Source organism: Bombina bombina, chromosome 4 (genome assembly GCF_027579735.1).
Source record: "Bombina bombina isolate aBomBom1 chromosome 4, aBomBom1.pri, whole genome shotgun sequence".
NCBI classification, from domain to species: Eukaryota; Metazoa; Chordata; class Amphibia; order Anura; family Bombinatoridae; genus Bombina; species Bombina bombina.
This window is the reverse complement of record NC_069502.1, coordinates 112805269-112826641: the sequence shown is the minus strand read 5'-3', so window position 1 is coordinate 112826641 and position 21373 is coordinate 112805269. Positions and strand designations below refer to the sequence as shown.

Sequence of the window (21373 nt, the reverse complement as noted above, 5' to 3'; positions counted from 1 at the left end):
TATGTCCTTATTTGCCGAATTCCCTTAGCCCACTCATGGAGCACACAGACACACCCACAAACTACTTATACACCCACTAGCCACCTGTAAGTGCCCCCCCAAGAAGAAATTTATGGGCACGCCACTTCTGCGCTCCTCTGTCGCTCATCTATGTTACGCTATCGCCCACACAACAGACATTTTAATCTCAGCTGTATCTTCTACCTACCCATCATATACTGGTATCCTATGAAAAAAATCCATTGTATATTGAGCCAATATTTAGAAAAATAAAATATTATAAATTTAATACAATTGTTTTAGATCAGCATGTGTGACTTTTTCTGATATTTTACTTTGTATTTTTTTTTCCATGCGCAGTTAACATCAGCTTTTTCAAACAATTAAAATCCTTCAGTCTAAGGGCTATTTAAAGGGATACTGAACCCACAATTTTTTCTTTCATGATTCAGGGCATGCAATTTTAAGCAACTTTATAATTTACTCCTATTATAAATTTTTCTTCATTCTCTTGGTATCTTTATTTTATAAAGCAGGAATGTAAGCTTACAAGTCGGACCATTTTTGGTTCAGCACCTGGGTAGCGCTTGCTGATTGGTGGCTGAAACAAAAATGGGCTGGCTTGTAAGCTTATGTTCCTATAATAATAAATATTATATATAATAAAGTTACCAAGAGAACGATGAAAATTTGATAATAGGAGTAAATTAGAAAGTTGCTTAAAATTGCATGCTCTGTCTGAATCATGAAAGAAAAAAAATGTGGGTTCAGTGTCCCTTTAAATTACCTAGAATTGCATAATCAGCAAATGGATAATAAAAAGATAATGCAAAATAAGTCAATCTTAATTTCTAATAAGCAGTAATTTTTTACTGAAAGATTTCAATGTTTTCCTTTAATTTCCCTATCCCCTGTATAATGTGACAGCAATCAGCCAATCACAGACTCATATATGTATTATAAACTATTGCACATGCTCAATAGGAGCAAGTGCCTCAGAAAACTTTTAAATAAAAAGACTAAATTGTGTTGTTGTTTTTTTACTGAAAAGATATCTGTTCTGTTTTTGAGTCACAAAATATACTGTAGGAATATCCACAGTGGAGTATTTCTGTCTTACCCTGACCCTAATATTAGTATGAAAAATATTTTTTATCAGATAGTTACATAATTATATAAATTTTGCCTCTGAAAACCAATTACATAGTGTGAGAAATGCTACATAAAAAGACAAGAAATGCAGAATGGTGGTTTATGAGAAACTTTAAAATCCTGACCCAGAATGTTTGTGTAAATGAAAGGTCGCTGTTACCTGAGAGCCGTCTAGGTACATCAGTGATAGCTGGAAGCCCTGTGCCTCGGGTTGAGGACAAAGGAGTTGTGGAATGGATGGATGGAGATGTCATCTGACTTAAATATGATGGATATGATTGGTCGTATGACCATGGAGGGGATGACTGTGTCTGCCGGGGGTCTAAAATGAGAAAAAGAACATTTTATATGAAGTGATCAGAAAATCTCTTTCCATCTACACAAGAACCATCGCAAATTTAATTCCTGGTCTATACTCCCTGAGAACATAATATTCATTAAGCCTTTCGCTGTTTTGCCATGCATTGCTGAGCTTTATGGAGACCAAAGTGTTAAACTGTTTTACTCCACTGTACATACCAAATGGGGCTTTGCCTGCAATGCCAACTACATCACCTCGTTTTTCAACTAAAATAAATAAAATCACAGAAAAAAGCAGGTGGATACAGCTAAAAACTAATACCAGTGCTCCTGCTTGGTACTATTGCCAAAATAGATCATTATCCACTTTCAACATTAACCAGAAGCTCTTTCAGCAACTTAAAGTCATTCCAAAAAGAAAACTACCTATAATCCTATTAACAACTGTCCAAGAAATGTCACAGGTTGGACCAAAGCCTGGTATTACCTACGACCTCCCTGACGTACACGCGCGGTCAGTAGTTTTGGGCAACTGTATAAAGATCAGATGCCTTCTTAATTACTAAACCAGACCTCATTAGTCTGACCCATAAATTGCTGGATCGGTTTTCTCTACGTCTAAACTTCTGCCTGAATTGGCTAAGCAGTGAACCATGCAGTTTAGATTTCCTTTGGTTAAAAATGTTAGGAAATAAAATTGAAATAAAGCAAATAATATGACTTATGGAAACTACATGGTGGAACCCGTTGCCAATCGAGGCACCTCCCTTAAAGCACTGAACTAGCAGGATAAGAGGAAATTAGTACTCACCAACATGAAGTTCAGGTTTCTAAAATATCTAATGAATCAACACATATTATTTACACTTTACATAATGTACTTTGGTGCATTTATCTGTCCCTAGTCACTGATAAATAACAGTTTTTATTGTTAATGGAATTTTGTTTATTGGTCTTGGAAGAATGAAAGGCTGAGTTGGCAAGGCCAGGATTAGAGTTTGTAACTTTGAGTGTTCAGCAGGTACTAAACAAGCTGATTACCTAAGCATCTCACCCGCATCTCTAAAATATTCAATATAAAATATCTTTAGTTCTGAGTTGTCCAAGAACAGGTCATATACTGGATCTGGTGCAAAAAGAAAATGCTCTAATGTGTTACAGCATGTTATTGTTGTCAGCTCTAGAGCAGCACCGCACAGCTAGTACAGCTGAACAAATCTTGAGAGCCAATCACAAGAGAAATATATGTGTAGCCACCAATCAGCAGCTAGGTCACAGCAGTGCATTGCTTATTCTGAGCCTGCCTAAGTATCATATTCAGGAAAGGACACCAAGAGAATCAAGTAAATTTGTCAACCAACTATAAACATTTATTTTTGATTCTCACATCCCTTTAAACTCAACATTTCTCAACTGCATTTGAAAAAGCTTCAATAATGAGTTAAAATGTCATTTTTTTTTTTGATCCGTGGACTGGATACACCTTACAAGAGAAATTAAACTTTCATGGTTTCGATAGGACATGCAGTTTTAAAAAACTTTCCAATTTACTTTTAACATCAAATTTGCTTTGTTCTCCTGGTATTCTTTGATAAAAGCTAAACATAGTTAGGCTCATATGCTGATTTCTATGCCCTTGAAGGCCGCCTCTTATCTTAGTGCATTTTATAAGCTTTTCACAGTTAGACAGTGCTAGTTCATGTGTGCCATATAGATAATATTGTGCTCATACCTGAGTAAGCACTAACTGGCTGAAATGCAAGTTTGTAAAAAGCACTGAGATAAGGTGGTAGTCTGCAGAGGCTTTGATACAAGGTAATCACTGAGGTAAAAAGTATATTAATAAAACAGTGTTGGTTATGCAAAACTGAGGAATGGGTAATTAATTTATTACACATCTTTTTAAACATTTTCAAGTACATTGTCCCTTGACTGAAAAAAATAACTAAAAGCTGTAGTTATTGGTTTTGTTATTTGTACTAATCTTCACTGGCTGATAAGGACAACTACCACTAATTTACTGGTGGGAGAGTGACACTCTCTACAAACAAAAACCCTTAGCTTATTCAAGAGAGGAACATGATTAAAAAAACAGATTATGAATTGCCCTCTTTTAGACAGAATAGATTAAATAGATTACTACAATATTCATTTAAAGCTTTTTAAATAGATATGCTCACTAGTATAAACAACTCTAACACAAACATACTTAGGTTTCTCTCTGATACATACTGAACATCCTCTCATAACTTTCCTCAAAACATCTACAAGCAATTTGCTGACCCTATTTAGTAGTATTAAGTCAGTACTCAGCAACTCACAACCTGAGTGGCTCATCCACAGTGAGTTTAAAACCAAACTGTTAGTAATTAGGTGAGACATATGTCTATATAAACATTTTAATAGATGGAAGGATTCTTTTTATTTAGACCCCAATTAAACTGTGGCTCGCAGGCCCTTCTGGAAACAAAATGCAATTATTTACAACTCACAGTGCAGTGGAAAAACTATACAAAAAACCTATACAAGGTTTACTGTGGCAAAGAAGCAGGGAAAGCACTGAGTTGCACAATCTTAGCTTATTTCCTGCCTAGTTGTGCTTTTAAAAATACCTCTTAAATTCTAAAATAGCAAGTAAATTGCTTTGTGACCTTGTAAAATACAGGAAAAAATGTGCTGTCTTATGGAACATCTATGTAATGCTGCAGTTTAGATTATTTGTAGTTCTATATGTAAATATAGTTTATCAGTGTCTTTGCTTTGTATCAACTGTGGAGTATTTTTAAAATTCATTTTACATTTTTTTTCAACGGGTTCTATAAGGTTAAGACTAATTATGTCTCTAAGTAAAATTATATTTAAAGCGGTCAGAACCCATAAAAATGCAATTTAGTAATTCCCACCTCCAATGCACTTGTATATATCTATATGTGTGCACATATGTATTTAACCCCTTAATGACCACAATGTACCCTGTATGTCACTGGTCGTTAAGGGTTTTTTCAGGACATAATAGCATAAGTCTAGCAAGAACACGCTATTAATGCACTCCCTCCAGCAGGCTTTGTGGAATAGAGCAGTCTCAACGCTGGTGGCAAGACCGCGCTATAAAACAATCAAGTTCCAAAAAAAGGCCAACGACATACAGGGTACGTCGCTGGTCCTTAAGGGGTTATGTGCTTATATGTCTGTAAATACATATACACACATATAAATACATGAATCAGCACTGATTGGCTAAAATGCAAGTCTGTCAAAAGAACTGAGATAAGTCTGCAGAGACTTAAGGCTGTGACACACTGCAAGCGGAGCGGTGTGCAGCGTGTAGATGCAGCTGTGCGCGCTCAGTTTGTCCTGCCTTTTCATCTCTGAGCACTCTGCTGCGTCAGGTCGCGTAGCTGAGCGCTCAGAGATGAAATAATTGAACTTCAGAAGCGATGCAATGCGGTGCCAAGCAGCTGCTTCGCCTCGCGCCGCATCGTTTGCAGTGTGTCACAGCCTTTATATACAAGGTAATTCTAGAGGTAAATTAAGTATTTTATTATAACCGTGTTGGTTATACAAAACTTGAGAATGGGTAATAAGGGAATTCTGGAGTAGTCTGTCCCTTTAAGTAGTATTATAAGCTGCTAATGTATTGCAAATAACTTCAATTTTCAGTTTATTTGCCAAATACATTTGTGTTATTGCAATTAAGACTACAGTATTATTAGTGTTCCACTAGTGTAATGAAACAAATATTTTACTAAGGGGTAGTCAACACATGGAATGACCCAATCAAAGTGGTTTTCATTAAACTTCAAACAATCCTGAGCCTATTTAGAACCTATAATAAGGTCAAACAGACAAATTATTAGTTTAAGAAGAATAAAGCCCAAATAGATTTATTACTTAGTTGCCATGAAATAGGTAAAACTATTCTGAACATTTGTGTGGCAGGCAACAGGAAAATACACTGTATACAACAAAGGCTTACTGTATTTTATGCAGTGATTTAACCCCTTGGCTACAGATGAGAGGTTCAGTGTATTGCAAAGCATTCCAGAGCGAAGGGGTTAATGCTCATGCGGTAAACATTGCTATGCAGCTGTGGTTGTCAGATTCAGCCTTATAAAAGGCATATGATGGCTGAGCTTCCTGTACACAGCAAGCTACGCGGGTGTGCTGGGTGAGGCTTGAACTAGCGTGCAAGTTGCTCTTTCCTGTCTGAGCTGTATCCAGAGCGTATACCCAGCTTCAAAAACCGACTAGCACAAATTAGCTCTTTCCACGAGACTTATGCTGTAACCTTCAATAGTCGCCCGTGTTGTACATTCTGAGAAAACTGGGGTTTCTTTTATCTCAGTTATAGACAAGAAAACAAAAGCAACATGAAATTCAAAATTAAACTTTCAAGGTTCAAAGATACTTTTCAATATACTACTGATATCAAATTTACTTTATTCTCTAGGAATACTTCACTCAAAAGCATACCTAGGTAGCAATGCACTACTGGGAGCTAGCTGGTGGTAGATGGCTATACACACGCCTCTTTTCACTGATTCACCAGATATGTTCAGCTAGCTCCCAGTAATGCAAGTGTTTAATTCATTGGCAAGGGTTAAATACAAAAGTTATATGCATATAATGGAGCAATAATAATATGCGCTGCCGCTAACACTTTACGGCATTTTCTTTAAAGGCACATGATATTCAAAAATGTTCTCTGTACCATCTAAGAAAGAAGGAATCAAAATGCTTAATTGCTTTTCTTTTATATAAATTATAGAAAATATCTGAGTAACATGTTCCGTTAACTCATTCACTGAAAAATATGGCTGTCATGAATTTTGTTCACTAAAAACACAATGCATTAGACTGACATGCAAAAATGAATTTTCTTTTTAGCAATGGTATTTAATTAAATCCATTGGAAGCACAGAATTAGCCGTCCCTTTAAGATGTAGTTTAAAATAATGTGAAAAGTTAATAGGTGTATTTAGATTTCTGATTAGTATTTAAATTAACTAATTGTACAGCAAAGTATATAATTATGTTTATTAGTATTTTTAGATATTTAGTTGCCAAGTCACATACATGAGAAAACTATAAAAAAAAAAAATCTGGCCTATTAATATTTACACTATTTGAGAAGCAATACGAACACTCCACTGAATAAGGGAATATATGTTTTATAGCTGATTGAGGGCTCAGTATTATTGCAAGCAAGGAGAGACAATAATTTTATGGTGGGGGAAAAATCCTTGCCGTCAACAAAGTGAAGAAATAAAATCCTTTTTAACCAATCTAATAAGACTCAAACAGGAAAATAGAATATACCCATACTCACTGCTACAGATCTGTAAGTGTTTTGGTGAAATCACCATCGGAATTCATAGTAAACAATTTTGTAATATAACCTCTTTTTTTAGCCTGCTTTTCCTGTGAATTTAAAATTGGAAATTGTTTTGTTCAACTGCCCCCCCCCCCAAGATTCTGAAGGATTTAGAACTCTGGCCCCACAATATTCTACACAGTGAGTGTTTATTTATTGTTCTCCCTGGTAATCAAAATGCTTTTTAAAAATAACAAAACTACAATTTTAATACTTTTAAAACATTTATCATAAGTGCATTTCTTTATACATATTATACAAATACATGACCCCATGGCTATCTGATTAGGCTACTGTGCATTTTTATAGTGCTGTGATCCTCACTAAGAGATAAAAGCTTAATACTTCTACCAAGCTGGTGCAGGACACATTGCTATAAAAATATAAACTTCTCATAACATCACCACACCCTCAAAACAAGCATAGAGATGCCCAGTTCTCAGGCTATGTCTACTGTACAGGGAAGTCGTCCTTAAAACAATGTACGCCCATTCTGTTGTTTAATTTCTATTACAAATAACTGTGTGGGAAGATTACACAGGCAGGCTATATGCACAAAGCACTGAGGGCATCACACATGGGGTTGTTTTCATAACAAGCTGACAGCAGCAAGTATAAAAAAGTGCCTGGGAGCTTATTCAGTAAGCTTGACTACTTGGGTGAGGCATACAAGTATAGGATTGATAGCCCTTAGCATCTTGACCTATGAACAACCTTTTTGTGAGACAAATACAAAAATTATGTAGAGACTCAAAAATAGCTGTGTACTATCTGTGCAGCAGTAAAAAATGTAAGATTTCTAGACTTCACACTGCCTGATATTTATGATGTTGCTATTAAGAGAAGACACAAAATGGGAAGAATTTGTGCCCATATAAGACAAGACTGGAAATAATTGGCATTTGGTTTTGGTTTTTAAAGTGAATGTAAAGTTTAATGAATAAGTGCCTGGTTTTTTAAAATACTCTTAAAAACAGGGGCACTTTCATTCATTAAACGTTATATTGAAGCATATTTTTTATACTTACCTTTTATTTATTAAAACAGACCATCGATCTTCCGCACACAGCTCCTGTTGTACTTAGCACAGCAATGATGAATCTGGCTTCCTCCAATCTTTGCGTTCCCCCCAAGGCGTCCAGCTCGTGAGGCCACGCAACGATTGGCGGAAGCTTGATCAATCATCGATATGCTAAGTACAGCAGGTGCTGGGAGCGGAGGATCGCCGGTCTGCTTTCCATAAAGAAAAACAAAATTTATGCTTACCTGATAAATACCTTTCTCCTGTAGTGTGGTCAGTCCACGGGTCATCATTACTTCTGGGATATTAACTCCTCCCCAACAGGAAGTGCAAGAGGATCACCCAGCAGAGCTGCTATATAGCTCCTCCCCTCTATGTCACACCCAGTCATTCAACCGAGAACCAACGAGAAAGGAGAAGCCAAAGGGTGCAGTGGTGACTGGAGTATAATTTAAAAATTTAGACCTGCCATAAAAACAGGGCGGGCCGTGGACTGACCACACTACAGGAGAAAGGAATTTATCAGGTAAGCATAAATTTTGTTTTCTCCTGTTAAGTGTGGTCAGTCCACGGGTCATCATTACTTCTGGGATACCAATACCAAAGCTAAAGTACACGGATGACGGGAGGGACAGGCAGGCTCTTTATACGGAAGGAACCACTGCCTGAAGAACCTTTCTCCCAAAAACAGCCTCCGAAGAAGCAAGTGTGTCAAATTTGTAAAATTTGGAAAAAGTATGAAGAGAAGACCAAGTTGCAGCCTTGCAAATCTGTTCAACAGAGGCCTCATTCTTAAAGGCCCAAGTGGAAGCCACAGCTCTAGTAGAATGAGCTGTAATCCTTTCAGGAGGCTGCTGTCCAGCAGTCTCATAGGCTAAACGTATTATGCTACGAAGCCAAAAAGAGAGAGAGGTAGCCAAAGCTTTTTGACCTCTCCTCTGCCCAGAATAAACGACAAACAGGGAAGACGTTTGTCGAAAATCCTTAGTTGCCTGTAGATAAAATTTCAGGGCACGGACTACATCTAGATTGTGTAGAAGACGTTCCTTCTTCGAAGAAGGATTAGGACACAAAGATGGAACAACAATCTCTTGATTGATATTCCTGTTAGTGACCACCTTAGGTAAGAACCCAGGTTTAGTACGCAGAACTACCTTGTCTGAATGAAAAATCAGATAAGGAGAATCACAATGTAAGGCAGATAACTCAGAGACTCTTCGAGCCGAGGAAATAGCCATTAAAAACAGAACTTTCCAAGATAACAGCTTGATATCAATGGAATGAAGGGGTTCAAACGGAACACCCTGTAAAACATTAAGAACTAAGTTCAAACTCCATGGCGGAGCAACAGTTTTAAACACAGGCTTGATCCTAGCCAAAGCCTGACAAAAAGCTTGAACGTCCGGAACCTCTGACAGACGTTTGTGTAAAAGAATGGACAGAGCTGAAATCTGTCCCTTTAAGGAACTAGCGGATAAACCCTTTTCTAAACCTTCTTGTAGAAAAGACAATATCCTAGGAATCCTAACCTTACTCCATGAGTAACTCTTGGATTCGCACCAATATAAGTATTTACGCCATATTTTATGGTAAATCTTCCTGGTAACAGGCTTCCTAGCCTGTATTAAGGTATCAATTACTGACTCAGAAAAACCACGTTTTGATAAAATCAAGCGTTCAATTTCCAAGCAGTCAGCTTCAGAGAAATTAGATTTTGATGTTTGAAGGGACCCTGGATCAGAAGGTCCTGTCTCAGAGGCAGAGACCAAGGTGGACAGGATGACATGTCCACTAGATCTGCATACCAAGTCCTGCGTGGCCACGCAGGCGCTATTAGAATCACCGATGCTCTCTCCTGTTTGATTCTGGCAATCAAGCGAGGAAGCATCGGGAAGGGTGGAAATACATAAGCCATCCCGAAGGTCCAAGGTGCTGTCAAAGCATCTATCAGAACCGCTCCCGGATCCCTGGATCTGGACCCGTAACAAGGAAGCTTGGCGTTCTGTCGAGACGCCATGAGATCTATCTCTGGTTTGCCCCAACGTCGAAGTATTTGGGCAAAGACCCCCGGATGAAGTTCCCACTCCCCCGGATGAAAAGTCTGACGACTTAGGAAATCCGCCTCCCAGTTCTCCACTCCCGGGATGTGGATTGCTGACAGGTGGCAAGAGTGAGACTCTGCCCAGCGAATTATCTTTGATACTTCCATCATTGCTAGGGAGCTTCCTGTCCCTCCTTGATGGTTGATGTAAGCTACAGTCGTGATGTTGTCCGACTGAAACCTGATGAACCCCCGAGTTGTTAACTGGGGCCAAGCCAGAAGGGCATTGAGAACTGCTCTCAATTCCAGAATGTTTATTGGCAGGAGACTCTCCTCCTGAGTCCATGGTCCCTGAGCCTTCAGAGAATTCCAGACAGCGCCCCAACCTAGTAGGCTGGCGTCTGTTGTTACAATTGTCCAATCTGGCCTGCTGAATGGCATCCCCCTGGACAGATGTGGCCGAGAAAGCCACCATAGAAGAGAATTTCTGGTCTCTAGATCCAGATTCAGAGTAGGGGACAAGTCTGAGTAATCCCCATTCCACTGACTTAGCATGCACAATTGCAGCGGTCTGAGATGTAGGCGTGCAAAGGGTACTATGTCCATTGCCGCTACCATTAAGCCGATTACCTCCATGCATTGAGCCACTGATGGGTGTTGAATGGAATGAAGGACACGGCATGCATTTTGAAGCTTTGTTAACCTGTCTTCTGTCAGGTAGATCTTCATTTCTACAGAATCTATAAGAGTCCCCAAGAAGGGAACTCTTGTGAGTGGAAAGAGAGAACTCTTCTTTTCGTTCACCTTCCATCCATGCGACCTTAGAAATGCCAGTACTAACTCTGTATGAGACTTGGCAGTTTGAAAGCTTGAAGCTTGTATCAGAATGTCGTCTAGGTACGGAGCTACCGAAATTCCTCGCGGTCTTAGTACCGCCAGAAGAGCACCCAGAACCTTTGTGAAGATTCTTGGAGCCGTAGCCAATCCGAATGGAAGAGCTACAAACTGGTAATGCCTGTCTAGGAAGGCAAACCTTAGATACCGGTAATGATCCTTGTGAATCGGTATGTGAAGGTAAGCATCCTTTAAATCCACTGTGGTCATGTACTGACCCTTTTGGATCATGGGTAGGATTGTCCGAATAGTTTCCATTTTGAACGATGGAACTCTTAGGAATTTGTTTAGGATCTTTAAATCCAAGATTGGCCTGAAAGTTCCCTCTTTTTTGGGAACCACAAACAGATTTGAGTAAAACCCCTGTCCGTGTTCCGACCGCGGAACCGGATGGATCACTCCCATTAGTAAAAGATCTTGTACACAGCGTAGAAACGCCTCTTTCTTTATTTGGTTTGTTGGCAACCTTGACAGATGAAATCTCCCTTTTGGGGGAGAGGATTTGAAGTCCAGAAGATATCCCTGAGATATGATCTCTAACGCCCAGGGATCCTGGACATCTCTTGCCCAAGCCTGGGCGAAGAGAGAAAGTCTGCCCCCCACTAGATCCGTTCCCGGATCGGGGGCCCTCAATTCATGCTGTCTTAGGGGCAGCAGCAGGTTTCCTGGCCTGCTTGCCCTTGTTCCAGGACTGGTTAGGTCTCCAGCCTTGTCTGTAGCGAGCAACAGCTCCTTCCTGTTTTGGTGCAGAGGAAGTTGATGCTGCTCCTGCCTTGAAATTACGAAAGGAACGAAAATTAGACTGTCTAGCCTTAGGTTTGGCTCTGTCTTGAGGCAGGGCATGGCCTTTACCTCCTGTAATGTCAGCGATAATTTCTTTCAACCCGGGCCCGAATAAGGTCTGCCCTTTGAAAGGTATGTTAAGTAATTTAGATTTAGAAGTAACGTCAGCTGACCAGGATTTTAGCCACAGTGCTCTGCGTGCCTGAATGGCGAATCCGGAATTCTTAGCCGTAAGTTTAGTTAAATGTACTACGGCATCCGAAATAAATGAATTAGCTAGCTTAAGTGTCTTAAGCTTGTTTGAAATCTCATCTATAGTTATTGAGTCAAGAGTCTCTTCCAGGGACTCGGACCAAAAAGCGGCCGCGGCCGTGACAGACACAATGCATGCAAGGGGTTGCAATATAAAACCTTGTTGAACAAACATTTTCTTAAGGTAACCCTCTAATTTTTTATCCATTGGATCTGAAAAGGCACAGCTATCCTCCACCGGGATAGTGGTACGCTTAGCCAGAGTAGAAACCGCTCCCTCCACCTTAGGGACCGTCTGCCATAAGTCCCGTGTGGTGGCGTCTATTGGAAACATTTTTCTAAACACAGGAGGGGGGGAAAAGGGTACACCGGGCCTATCCCACTCCTTAGTAATTATCTCATTATCTCTGTAAGCCTCTTAGGTATAGGAAATACGTCAGTACTCGCCGGTACCGCATAGTATCTATCCAGCCTACATAATTTCTCTGGGATTGCAACGGTGTTACAATCATTCAGAGCTGCTAATACCTCCCCTAACAGTACACGGAGGTTTTCGAGTTTAAACTTAAAATTAGAAATGTCTGAATCCATTCTATTGGGATCAGAACCGTCACCTGCAGATTGAAGCTCTGCGTCCTCATGTTCAGCATACTGTGACGCAGTATCAGACATGGCCCTATTATCAACAGCGCACTCTGTTCTCACCCCAGAGTGATCACGCTTACCTCTAAGTTCTGGTAATTTAGCCAAAACTTCAGTCATAACATTAGCCATATCCTGTAATGTGATTTGTAATGGCCGCCCTGATGTACTCGGCGCTACAATATCACGCACCTCCCGAGCGGGAGATGCAGGTACTGACACGTGAGGCGAGTTAGTCGGCATAACTCTCCCCTCGTTGTTTGGTGAATGATGTTCAATTTGTACAGATTGACTTTTATTTAAAGTAGCATCAATGCAATTAGTACATACATTTCTATTGGGCTCCACTTTGGCTCTAGCACATATACCACAGAGATATTCCTCTGAGTCAGACATGTTTAACACACTAGCAATTAAACTAGCAACTTGGAAATACTTTTCAAAGCAATTTACAAATAATATGAAAACGTACTGTGCCTTTAAGAAGCACAGAAAAAAAGTTATGACAGTTGAGAAATAATAAACTTGAGAAACTATAACATCAAATTCTTTCCGGTAAAAACACAATTTTAGCAAAGGATTGCCCCCATTAGCAATGGATAACTAACCCTGATAGCAGAAAAAAAAAAAAAAAAAAAAAGTACAGAAAATAAACGTTTTTTATCACAGTCAGTCACAATCTCACAGCTCTGCTGTGAGTGATTACCTCCCTCAAATTAACTTTTGAAGATCCCTGAGCTCTGTAGAGACGAACCGGATCATGCAGGGAAGACAAGAGACTTCTGACTGAATTTTCTGATGCGTAGCAAAAGCGCCAAAAAAGGCCCCTCCCCCTCACACACAACAGTGAGGGAGATCAGTAAACTGTCTTAAATTAAATAAAACGACTGCCAAGTGGAAAAAACAGTGCCCAAAACAATTTTTCACCCAGTACCTCAGAAAATTAAACGATTTAACATGCCAGCAAAAACGTTTAACATCAAATAAATGAAATGTCATTAGAAAGCCTGTTGCTTCACTGCAAATTAGGCTAAAGTCTTATGCATACAGTATTATCCCAGTGAAGTGCCATTCCCCAGAATACTGAAGTGTAAATATACATACATGACAGCCTGATACCAGTTGCTACTACTGCATTTAAGGCTGAGCTTACATTATATCGGTATGGCAGAATGTTCTCAGTCAATTCCATTGTCAGAAAATAATATGCTGCTACATACCTCTTTGAAGGTTAACCTGCCCGCTGTCCCCTGATCTGAAGTTTACCTCACTCCTCAGATGGCCGAGAACAGCAATATGATCTTAACTACGCCGGCTAAAATCATACAAAAAACTCAGGTAGATTCTTCTTCAAATTCTACCAGAGAAGGAACAACACACTCCGGTGCTGTTATAAAATAACAAACTTTTGATTGAAGGTATAAAACTAAGTATAATCACCACAGTCCTCTCACACATCCTATCTATTAGTTGGGTGCAAGAGAATGACTGGGTGTGACGTAGAGGGGAGGAGCTATATAGCAGCTCTGCTGGGTGATCCTCTTGCACTTCCTGTTGGGGAGGAGTTAATATCCCAGAAGTAATGATGACCCGTGGACTGACCACACTTAACAGGAGAAAGGTATTTTAAAAAAGACGCTTCAATGCATAGTTTAATGAATAAAAGTGCCCCTGTTTTTAAGAGTATTTTTAAAAAACGGTCACTTATTCATTAAAATGTACATTCACTTTAGTTTCTGTAGCAGCTGATATATATGACCAACTGGGCAAGTTGTGTAAAGCCTGGTACAAATTTCCTTTATAAATGCATGTACATAATTACACAGAGACCACTATACACCATATAGTTATTTGATATATGCAGCGCTATTGTTAGTAAGGTTCCATATAGGGCTGCAACTAACGATTATTTTCATAATCGATTAATCGGCCGATTATTTTTTCGATTAATCAACTAATCGGCTAAAAAGAGAATCAATAATAGTTTTCTATGTTTTAAATAAAATCCACATAATGAGTGTTACAAATATAAACTTCAGACTAAAACTTTACTTTAACTCAACTGTTTCTTCATTTTTTAAGCAATAGAGCACAGTTTTATAATTAAACAAAACCACGAACTGTTTGAAAAGAGGTAGAACTAGAAAGAGTTAGACTATCACTGCAATGGTAAATAACCAGCTATAAAGTTAGGGGAAATATCTAGTCCGCTCTAAAAATAACGAATATATACTTATAAAGGTTGAATCTGGTACATATTATCATAATTTATTAAAAATATAAAAAAACAATAAAAAACAATCAAAAGCGCTAAGGACTGTATATCAATAACAGGACAAAGCCTTACACATTTATTTATACAGTACATATAATCAGCAATAGCAAGCAATACGCTAATAATTGTGCAAACAGATAATAGTGCACATCAATTTAAATAACTCCCATCAATCTAGGGGCTAGGTGTAAAGCTTGGCACTATATCATGAAAAGCATAGTTCCAAATCACCAGATTTAATATAAACAATCCAAATGATGACTTTTATATCTGGGTTGCACATAAGCCAGGGGTAGTTGTAAACTTATACTGTCCTGAAAAAGTGAAAAGTAGACTTCTGTAGACGTCCTTTAGGCTAAGGACATAACCATAAAACACAATACCATATGCAGGAGTTCATTGGAGTGAAGCAGCTGGTGTTGTGCACAGACCAACTAATTGCAAACCAACTAATCGATTAATCGATTATGAGATTCGTTGACAACTATTTTCATAATCGATTATTATCGATTATGACGATTAGTTGTTGCAGCTCTAGTTCCATACTAGTTAAATATTGGATTAATACTACACACATCACTGTACCTGCTAAATTCCTTCCCATAAATGCAAATCAATGTATTTTCTTCCATTCTTTGTAACTACTTGTGTTTCAAGTGTTGGCAGTCAGTTTGTACTGTATATATAGGAAACAAACTTGTAATGAGAAACCTAAAATTCACATCAAATCAGACCAGTCCCTCCCTATTTACACACAGTCTATCACACTACAGACCTAGTGAGCTACTCCTTGTAGGCTATAGATGTGCATTATAAAACTATAGACGTGTAAATTGTGACAGCAGATAAAACCCAAACGGCCCATCAAGTTTGCCCATATAAGTGTAAGCTTAAACGGACATAAATATCAAAATTAAACTTTCATGATTCAGATGGAGTATTTCATTTTATAACAACTTTCCAATTTACTTCTATTATCTAATGTACTTTGTTCTGTTGTTGTCCTTTGTTGAAGAGCATACCTAGGCAGGCTTAGGAGTTTGCATGCGTTGTGAGCACTATATGACAACACTGTTGAACACTAGAGGGTGAAGTCTTTGCAACAACTTACAACATTGTTTCTAATATTGTTGGGAACACTACATACAGTGCTCTGGACACATGCACATTGCTGTTCCTACCAAAGTATGCTCTTTAACAATGGATAGCAATAGAACAAAGTCGATTTGATAACAGAATTTAAAGTCTCTTAAAATTACATGCACAATCGAATCATGAACATTTAATTTTGATTTTCCCATCCATTTTATTAATTCATAGGATGGTATTATGCATATCCCAGGCATGTTCTATTGCATTACAGTATCTTCTCTTACCACATGTGTATTACCACCACCTGTAGAAAAGTGCAAATTACTCCTAAACTGCTCTCTATAACAAGGGGCGCTCTAGTCTTTGGCTAACTAGCACTAAACCAGACTTATCTGGCGTTTACTGGCACTTTGCGCAGTTTATCAATATTTCCCTCTCCACGTAAATATACCCTATAAATTCTGATTGCCGATGGCCTAACAACCCCAGATATACGGTTCTGCCCCTTACCTGCAATCTGACTCTGTCCTTGTGGATTAAAAGGACTTGGTGCAGAGTTCAGGGAGGGCCGAGGACTCTGAGTTGGGACCCCCACTCTCATACTGGGATGAGGAATTCGCCCTAAATCACTGAGGCGTTCAGTGAACAAACTAGGTTTAGAGTCATCAAGCTTCTGTCTGTGCCCTAGAAATAGTAAATCATAAAATAAATGATTAGTTAGCAATCCTTTCATACAGATGTAATAATATCTAGCAGGGCATATATATTATTTTGTTATGTAGCTATAAATATCTGTACAGACCTAGCTAATGTCACCCGCTTGTTTTTGTAATAATGTCATTTATTTATAAAATAATATGAATGTACTTATAACATATTTCATGTACGGAAGAGTCCATTAAAGCAAGGCGTTTGAATTACATGAAAATGTTTGTGTTCCTGATTTTTATGACACCTAAAGACCAACACCGAAATAAGTGCTTCATAGTGGAATGTCCACAGCACGATTTAAGCTTAGGTAAAGGAACACTAAACCTGGTCTATTGGCAGCTTATCACCAAGGAGAGGCGGCTGAAAAATAGGCACCTTAAAGCTATGGTTGCATCTGCCAATGCTCAGTACTAGCCCATGCTGCCAGCCCCCCACAGAACGTTTTTTAATATATAAGTTAACTAACAGATAGAACAGCCAATCAGCGGCTTTATTGCCCACCCTATAGGCTACAAACAGCGTGTTCGTGTTACCCTACATAGTCTAGGATCCAAGCAACGTGAGCATGCCCTATTTATCCTGCGGAGTGGTTGGTACGGAACATGATAAGCTGTACCACCCAACAGTTCAAATGAATAAAAAGCTTTTTGTAAAGTCTCTAATTTGTTACAGCATATTACTTTTACATTGCTGTCCTCTGCTGTCTATGTATTTAACCTCCGCACACACAGACAACACTGCTTGCAATTCACTCAGTAGCTGCAATGAGTTGTAGCTCCCGAGTGAGACTTAAAGGGACATGAAGTTCAAAATTATTTACTTCATGATTTAGATAGAGCATACAATTTTAAATAACTTTCACATTTACTTCCATTATTCAATTTGCTTGATTTTCTCGGTATTGTTTGTTAAACGAGCATCAATTAACTACTGGGAACTAGCTGAACACAGCCAATGAGAAGATACATATATGTGCAGTCAACAAACAGCAGCAAGCTCCCGGTAGTGCAATGCTGTTCCTGAGACTATCTAGGTATGCTTTTCAATAGTGGATATCAAGTGGACCTCTGAATGTGGAAAAACCCTGCCCTTTGTAATGCTCAGCTATTTTCATTGCCAAATTCATTGTTGTGCAACAGCAAGATGCTAAAATCTGGATAAGAATAGCAGCACAAAGGGCCGCCTTCAACATTCGGAGGTTCACTAAACCTCCAAATGCACATCTCTAATATACAGTGTACAACTAGTACTGCCACACCCAGTAGTGCCCGGTAGCTGAGCAGGTGGCTCTATACATACAGGTAATACAGCTGATTAGGAAGCAGAGGAAAATAGTGGGCTATGTGGATAAGAAACAATACTATAGTATCATACAGCTTAAAACAGGAAATGACATCATAGATACGTTCACTCTCAATTTCAACAACTTTCGCGGCAAAAACTGTAATACATATATATTGCAAAAATACTATTTAAGTTTTGTTTTTTGTTATTTTTAATATTGTACTTTGTTTTCTGACCAAATCTAAAATTAAACGTTCATGATTTAGATAGAGGATGACATTTTAAACAACTTTCCAATTTACTTCTGTTTTCAAATTTGCTTTGTTCTTTTAGCAGCAATGCACTATTTACTGTAAGATAGCCGAACACATCTGGTAAGTCACCAGCAAGCAACATTTCATTTTGCCTTTACTGTCTCTTTAACAACACCTATACTGGGCCAATTTTTAATTTACCGAATTTCAACAGTTAAGAGAATTAGATAAACCCCGTACAACACTTTACAAGATATTACCAAGAACTCTCAACATTTTGGAAATAAAGCAGGTACTACTACAGCTAAAACTGGTATTCTGAAAACTACAAACACTGACATGAAATGCTACTTATAAATTCTCTGGCAAAAACGTCACGCCCTCCTGCGCGGCATTATCCTTAATATCCGCATGTTACATAAACAGAGTGGAAAAAGTGGTAGCCAAAAATGTGTGAAAAAAGCCATTGTTATATGTAGCAGAACATTATCTCACGCACAAATTGTTGTTGGATCAAGAAAAAAAATGCAAATACCCCCTCTGGCTCCAGGAATAGTATTCCTTTCTGAATTTAATAAAAATTAATATAAAAGGATGAGTGTCTGTGTGCCAACATAAGATGCAGACATGGCTGGCACGAAGATATCAAAGGTATTTAAGAATAAAGGAATATCGCCCTACTTGAGTGCCGCTCTCTTTCATTTTAGGGAAACAACAATACAATAGGGATCTTCACAGATCGGGAATCATTAATTAGCTCTGGTAAATAAATATATGTGTCCGCTGGCAAAGCAAATCAATGCATACTAGGTCTTGCTTTATATAAAAGCTGCATTGTAAGGAAGTTTAAACCCATTCTTTTATGTGAAGTGGCAGCAGTTTAACCTTTGTTAAAGGGAGATAAATCTCTATGTATCAACAGACTATTAAAGGGACCTTTTAATTCATAACATAGTAACATAGTAACATAGTAGATAAGGCTGAAAAAAGACTGAAGTCCATCGAGTTCAACCTATACAAATCTAAAATACTTACAAAAAGCTCCAGTTAAGCTTAAATAACCCCATTAAAATGTGACCCATTTAATACTAGCAATCATATCCATGAATTTTGTTTGTATACAGAAACTTATCCAGACTATTTTTAAATGTATCTATGGTATTAGCATTCACTACCTCCTTTGGTAATGAGTTCCACAATTTTATTGCTCTCACAGTGAAAAAACGTTTCCGTTGCAGGAGATTAAATCTCCTTTCCTCCAAACTTAATTCATGTTAAAATAGGATATTTTTAGGCAACAGTGAATATATGTATTTATTTATTTATTGGAGATAGAATAGTAATTCAAGTTTCCCTTTAGTTTTATCCTTCAAATGTTTCTAGAGAATGATTTTTAACAATCCGATATCAATATTAATTTTGAATATTATAACCTGAGAATAAATATCTTAATATTTGAACATCTTAATATTTGATTTGTACCTCTGATATTAGAATCGTATATTCAGTATAGGAAAACATAACTAGAATGAACAGATCTGGACAACATTAAATATTTGTAACAAATGCGCCAACACATTTGGCCGTTCCTAAATATTATAACATAATGTTGCTTATTAATTTTCATTACAAAAAGATTAAATATTCTTCTTCTAGCCCCTGTAATTACAATCAAATCAGTGCCTTTAGCACACCCCAAGTAACAATCTGGGAATTTCCAAACTATTTTGTACCTACACACAATTTACTTTTTGTTTATATTGTTTTAATTCTGTTTATATTTTCTGTATATTATAATTTTTGGGAAATGTATAACTAAAATGTTTAAGTAGATTTATTGTTAAAGAAACATCAAAAAGTCAAAATGCAACTTTGATTGAATTGAGCATGCAATCTTATACAACATTCCAATTTAATTCTGTTACTAATTTTGCTTAGTTCTTTTCCTATTCCTACTTAAAGGGACGGTAAACCCAAATTTTTTCTTTTGTGATTCAGATAGAGCATACAATTTTAAGCAACTTTCTAATTTACTCCTATTATTAAATTCTCTTCATTTTCTTTGTATCTTTATTTGAAATGCAAGAATGTAAGTAAAGATGCCGGCCCATTTTTGATGAACAATCTGGGTTGTTCTTGCTGATTGGTGGATAAATTCATACACCAATTAAAAAGTGCTGTCCACAGGTCTGAACCAAAAAAAAAAAAGCTTAGATGCCTTCCTTTTCAAATAAAGATAGCAAGAGAACGAAGACAAATTGATAATAGGCATAAATTAGAAAGTTGCTTAAAATTGCATGCTCTATTTGAATCACGAAAGAAAAAAACATAATTTATGCTTACCTGATAAATTCCTTTCTTCTGTAGTGTGATCAGTCCACGGGTCATCATTACTTGTGGGATATTATCTGCTCCCCTACAGGAAGTGCAAGAGGATTCACCCAGCAGAGTTGCTATATAGCTCCTCCCCTCTACGTCATCTCCAGTCATTCGACCAAGGACCAACGAGAAAGGAGAAGCCAAGGGTGTAGTGGTGACTGGAGTATAATTTAAAAAATATTTACCTGCCTTAAAAAACAGGGCGGGCCGTGGACTGATCACACTACAGAAGAAAGGAATTTATCAGGTAAGCATAAATTATGTTTTCTTCTGTTAAGTGTGATCAGTCCACGGGTCATCATTACTTGTGGGATACCAATACCAAAGCAAAAGTACACGGATGACGGGAGGGATAGGCAGGCTCTTTATACAGAAGGAACCACTGCCTGAAGAACCTTTCTCCCAAAAATAGCCTCCGAGGAAGCAAAAGTGTCAAATTTGTAAAATTTGGAAAAAGTATGAAGCGAAGACCAAGTTGCAGCCTTGCAAATCTGTTCAACAGAGGCCTCATTCTTAAAGGCCCAAGTGGAAGCCACAGCTCTAGTGGAATGAGCTGTAATTCTTTCAGGAGGCTGCTGTCCAGCAGTCTCATAAGCTAAACGAATTATGCTACGAAGCCAAAAAGAGAGAGAGGTAGCAGAAGCTTTTTGACCTCTCCTCTGACCAGAGTAAACGACAAACAGGGAAGACGTTTGTCGAAAATCTTTAGTTGCCTGTAAATAAAATTTAAGGGCACGAACTACATCCAGATTGTGCAAAAGACGTTCCTTCCTCGAAGAAGGATTTGGGCACAAGGATGGAACAACAATCTCCTGATTGATATTCCTGTTAGTGACTACCTTAGGTAAGAACCCAGGTTTAGTACGCAGAACTACCTTATCCGAGTGAAAAATCAAATAAGGAGAATCACAATGTAAGG

At 38.1% G+C, this 21373-nt stretch overlaps 1 protein-coding gene across 1 annotated transcript in view; it reads right to left on the bottom strand.

Moving 5' to 3' along the window:
• RUNX2 (RUNX family transcription factor 2) overlaps positions 1 to 21373 on the bottom strand; it is a 287535-nt gene that overhangs the window by 7120 nt on the left and 259042 nt on the right. The window contains exons 6-7 of the mRNA XM_053709598.1: positions 16337 to 16510; positions 1313 to 1474 (exon numbers count right to left, since the gene is read on the bottom strand). Coding sequence (XP_053565573.1) covers positions 1313 to 1474; positions 16337 to 16510 — 336 coding nt within the window. The remainder of the gene's footprint in view (positions 1 to 1312; positions 1475 to 16336; positions 16511 to 21373) is intronic.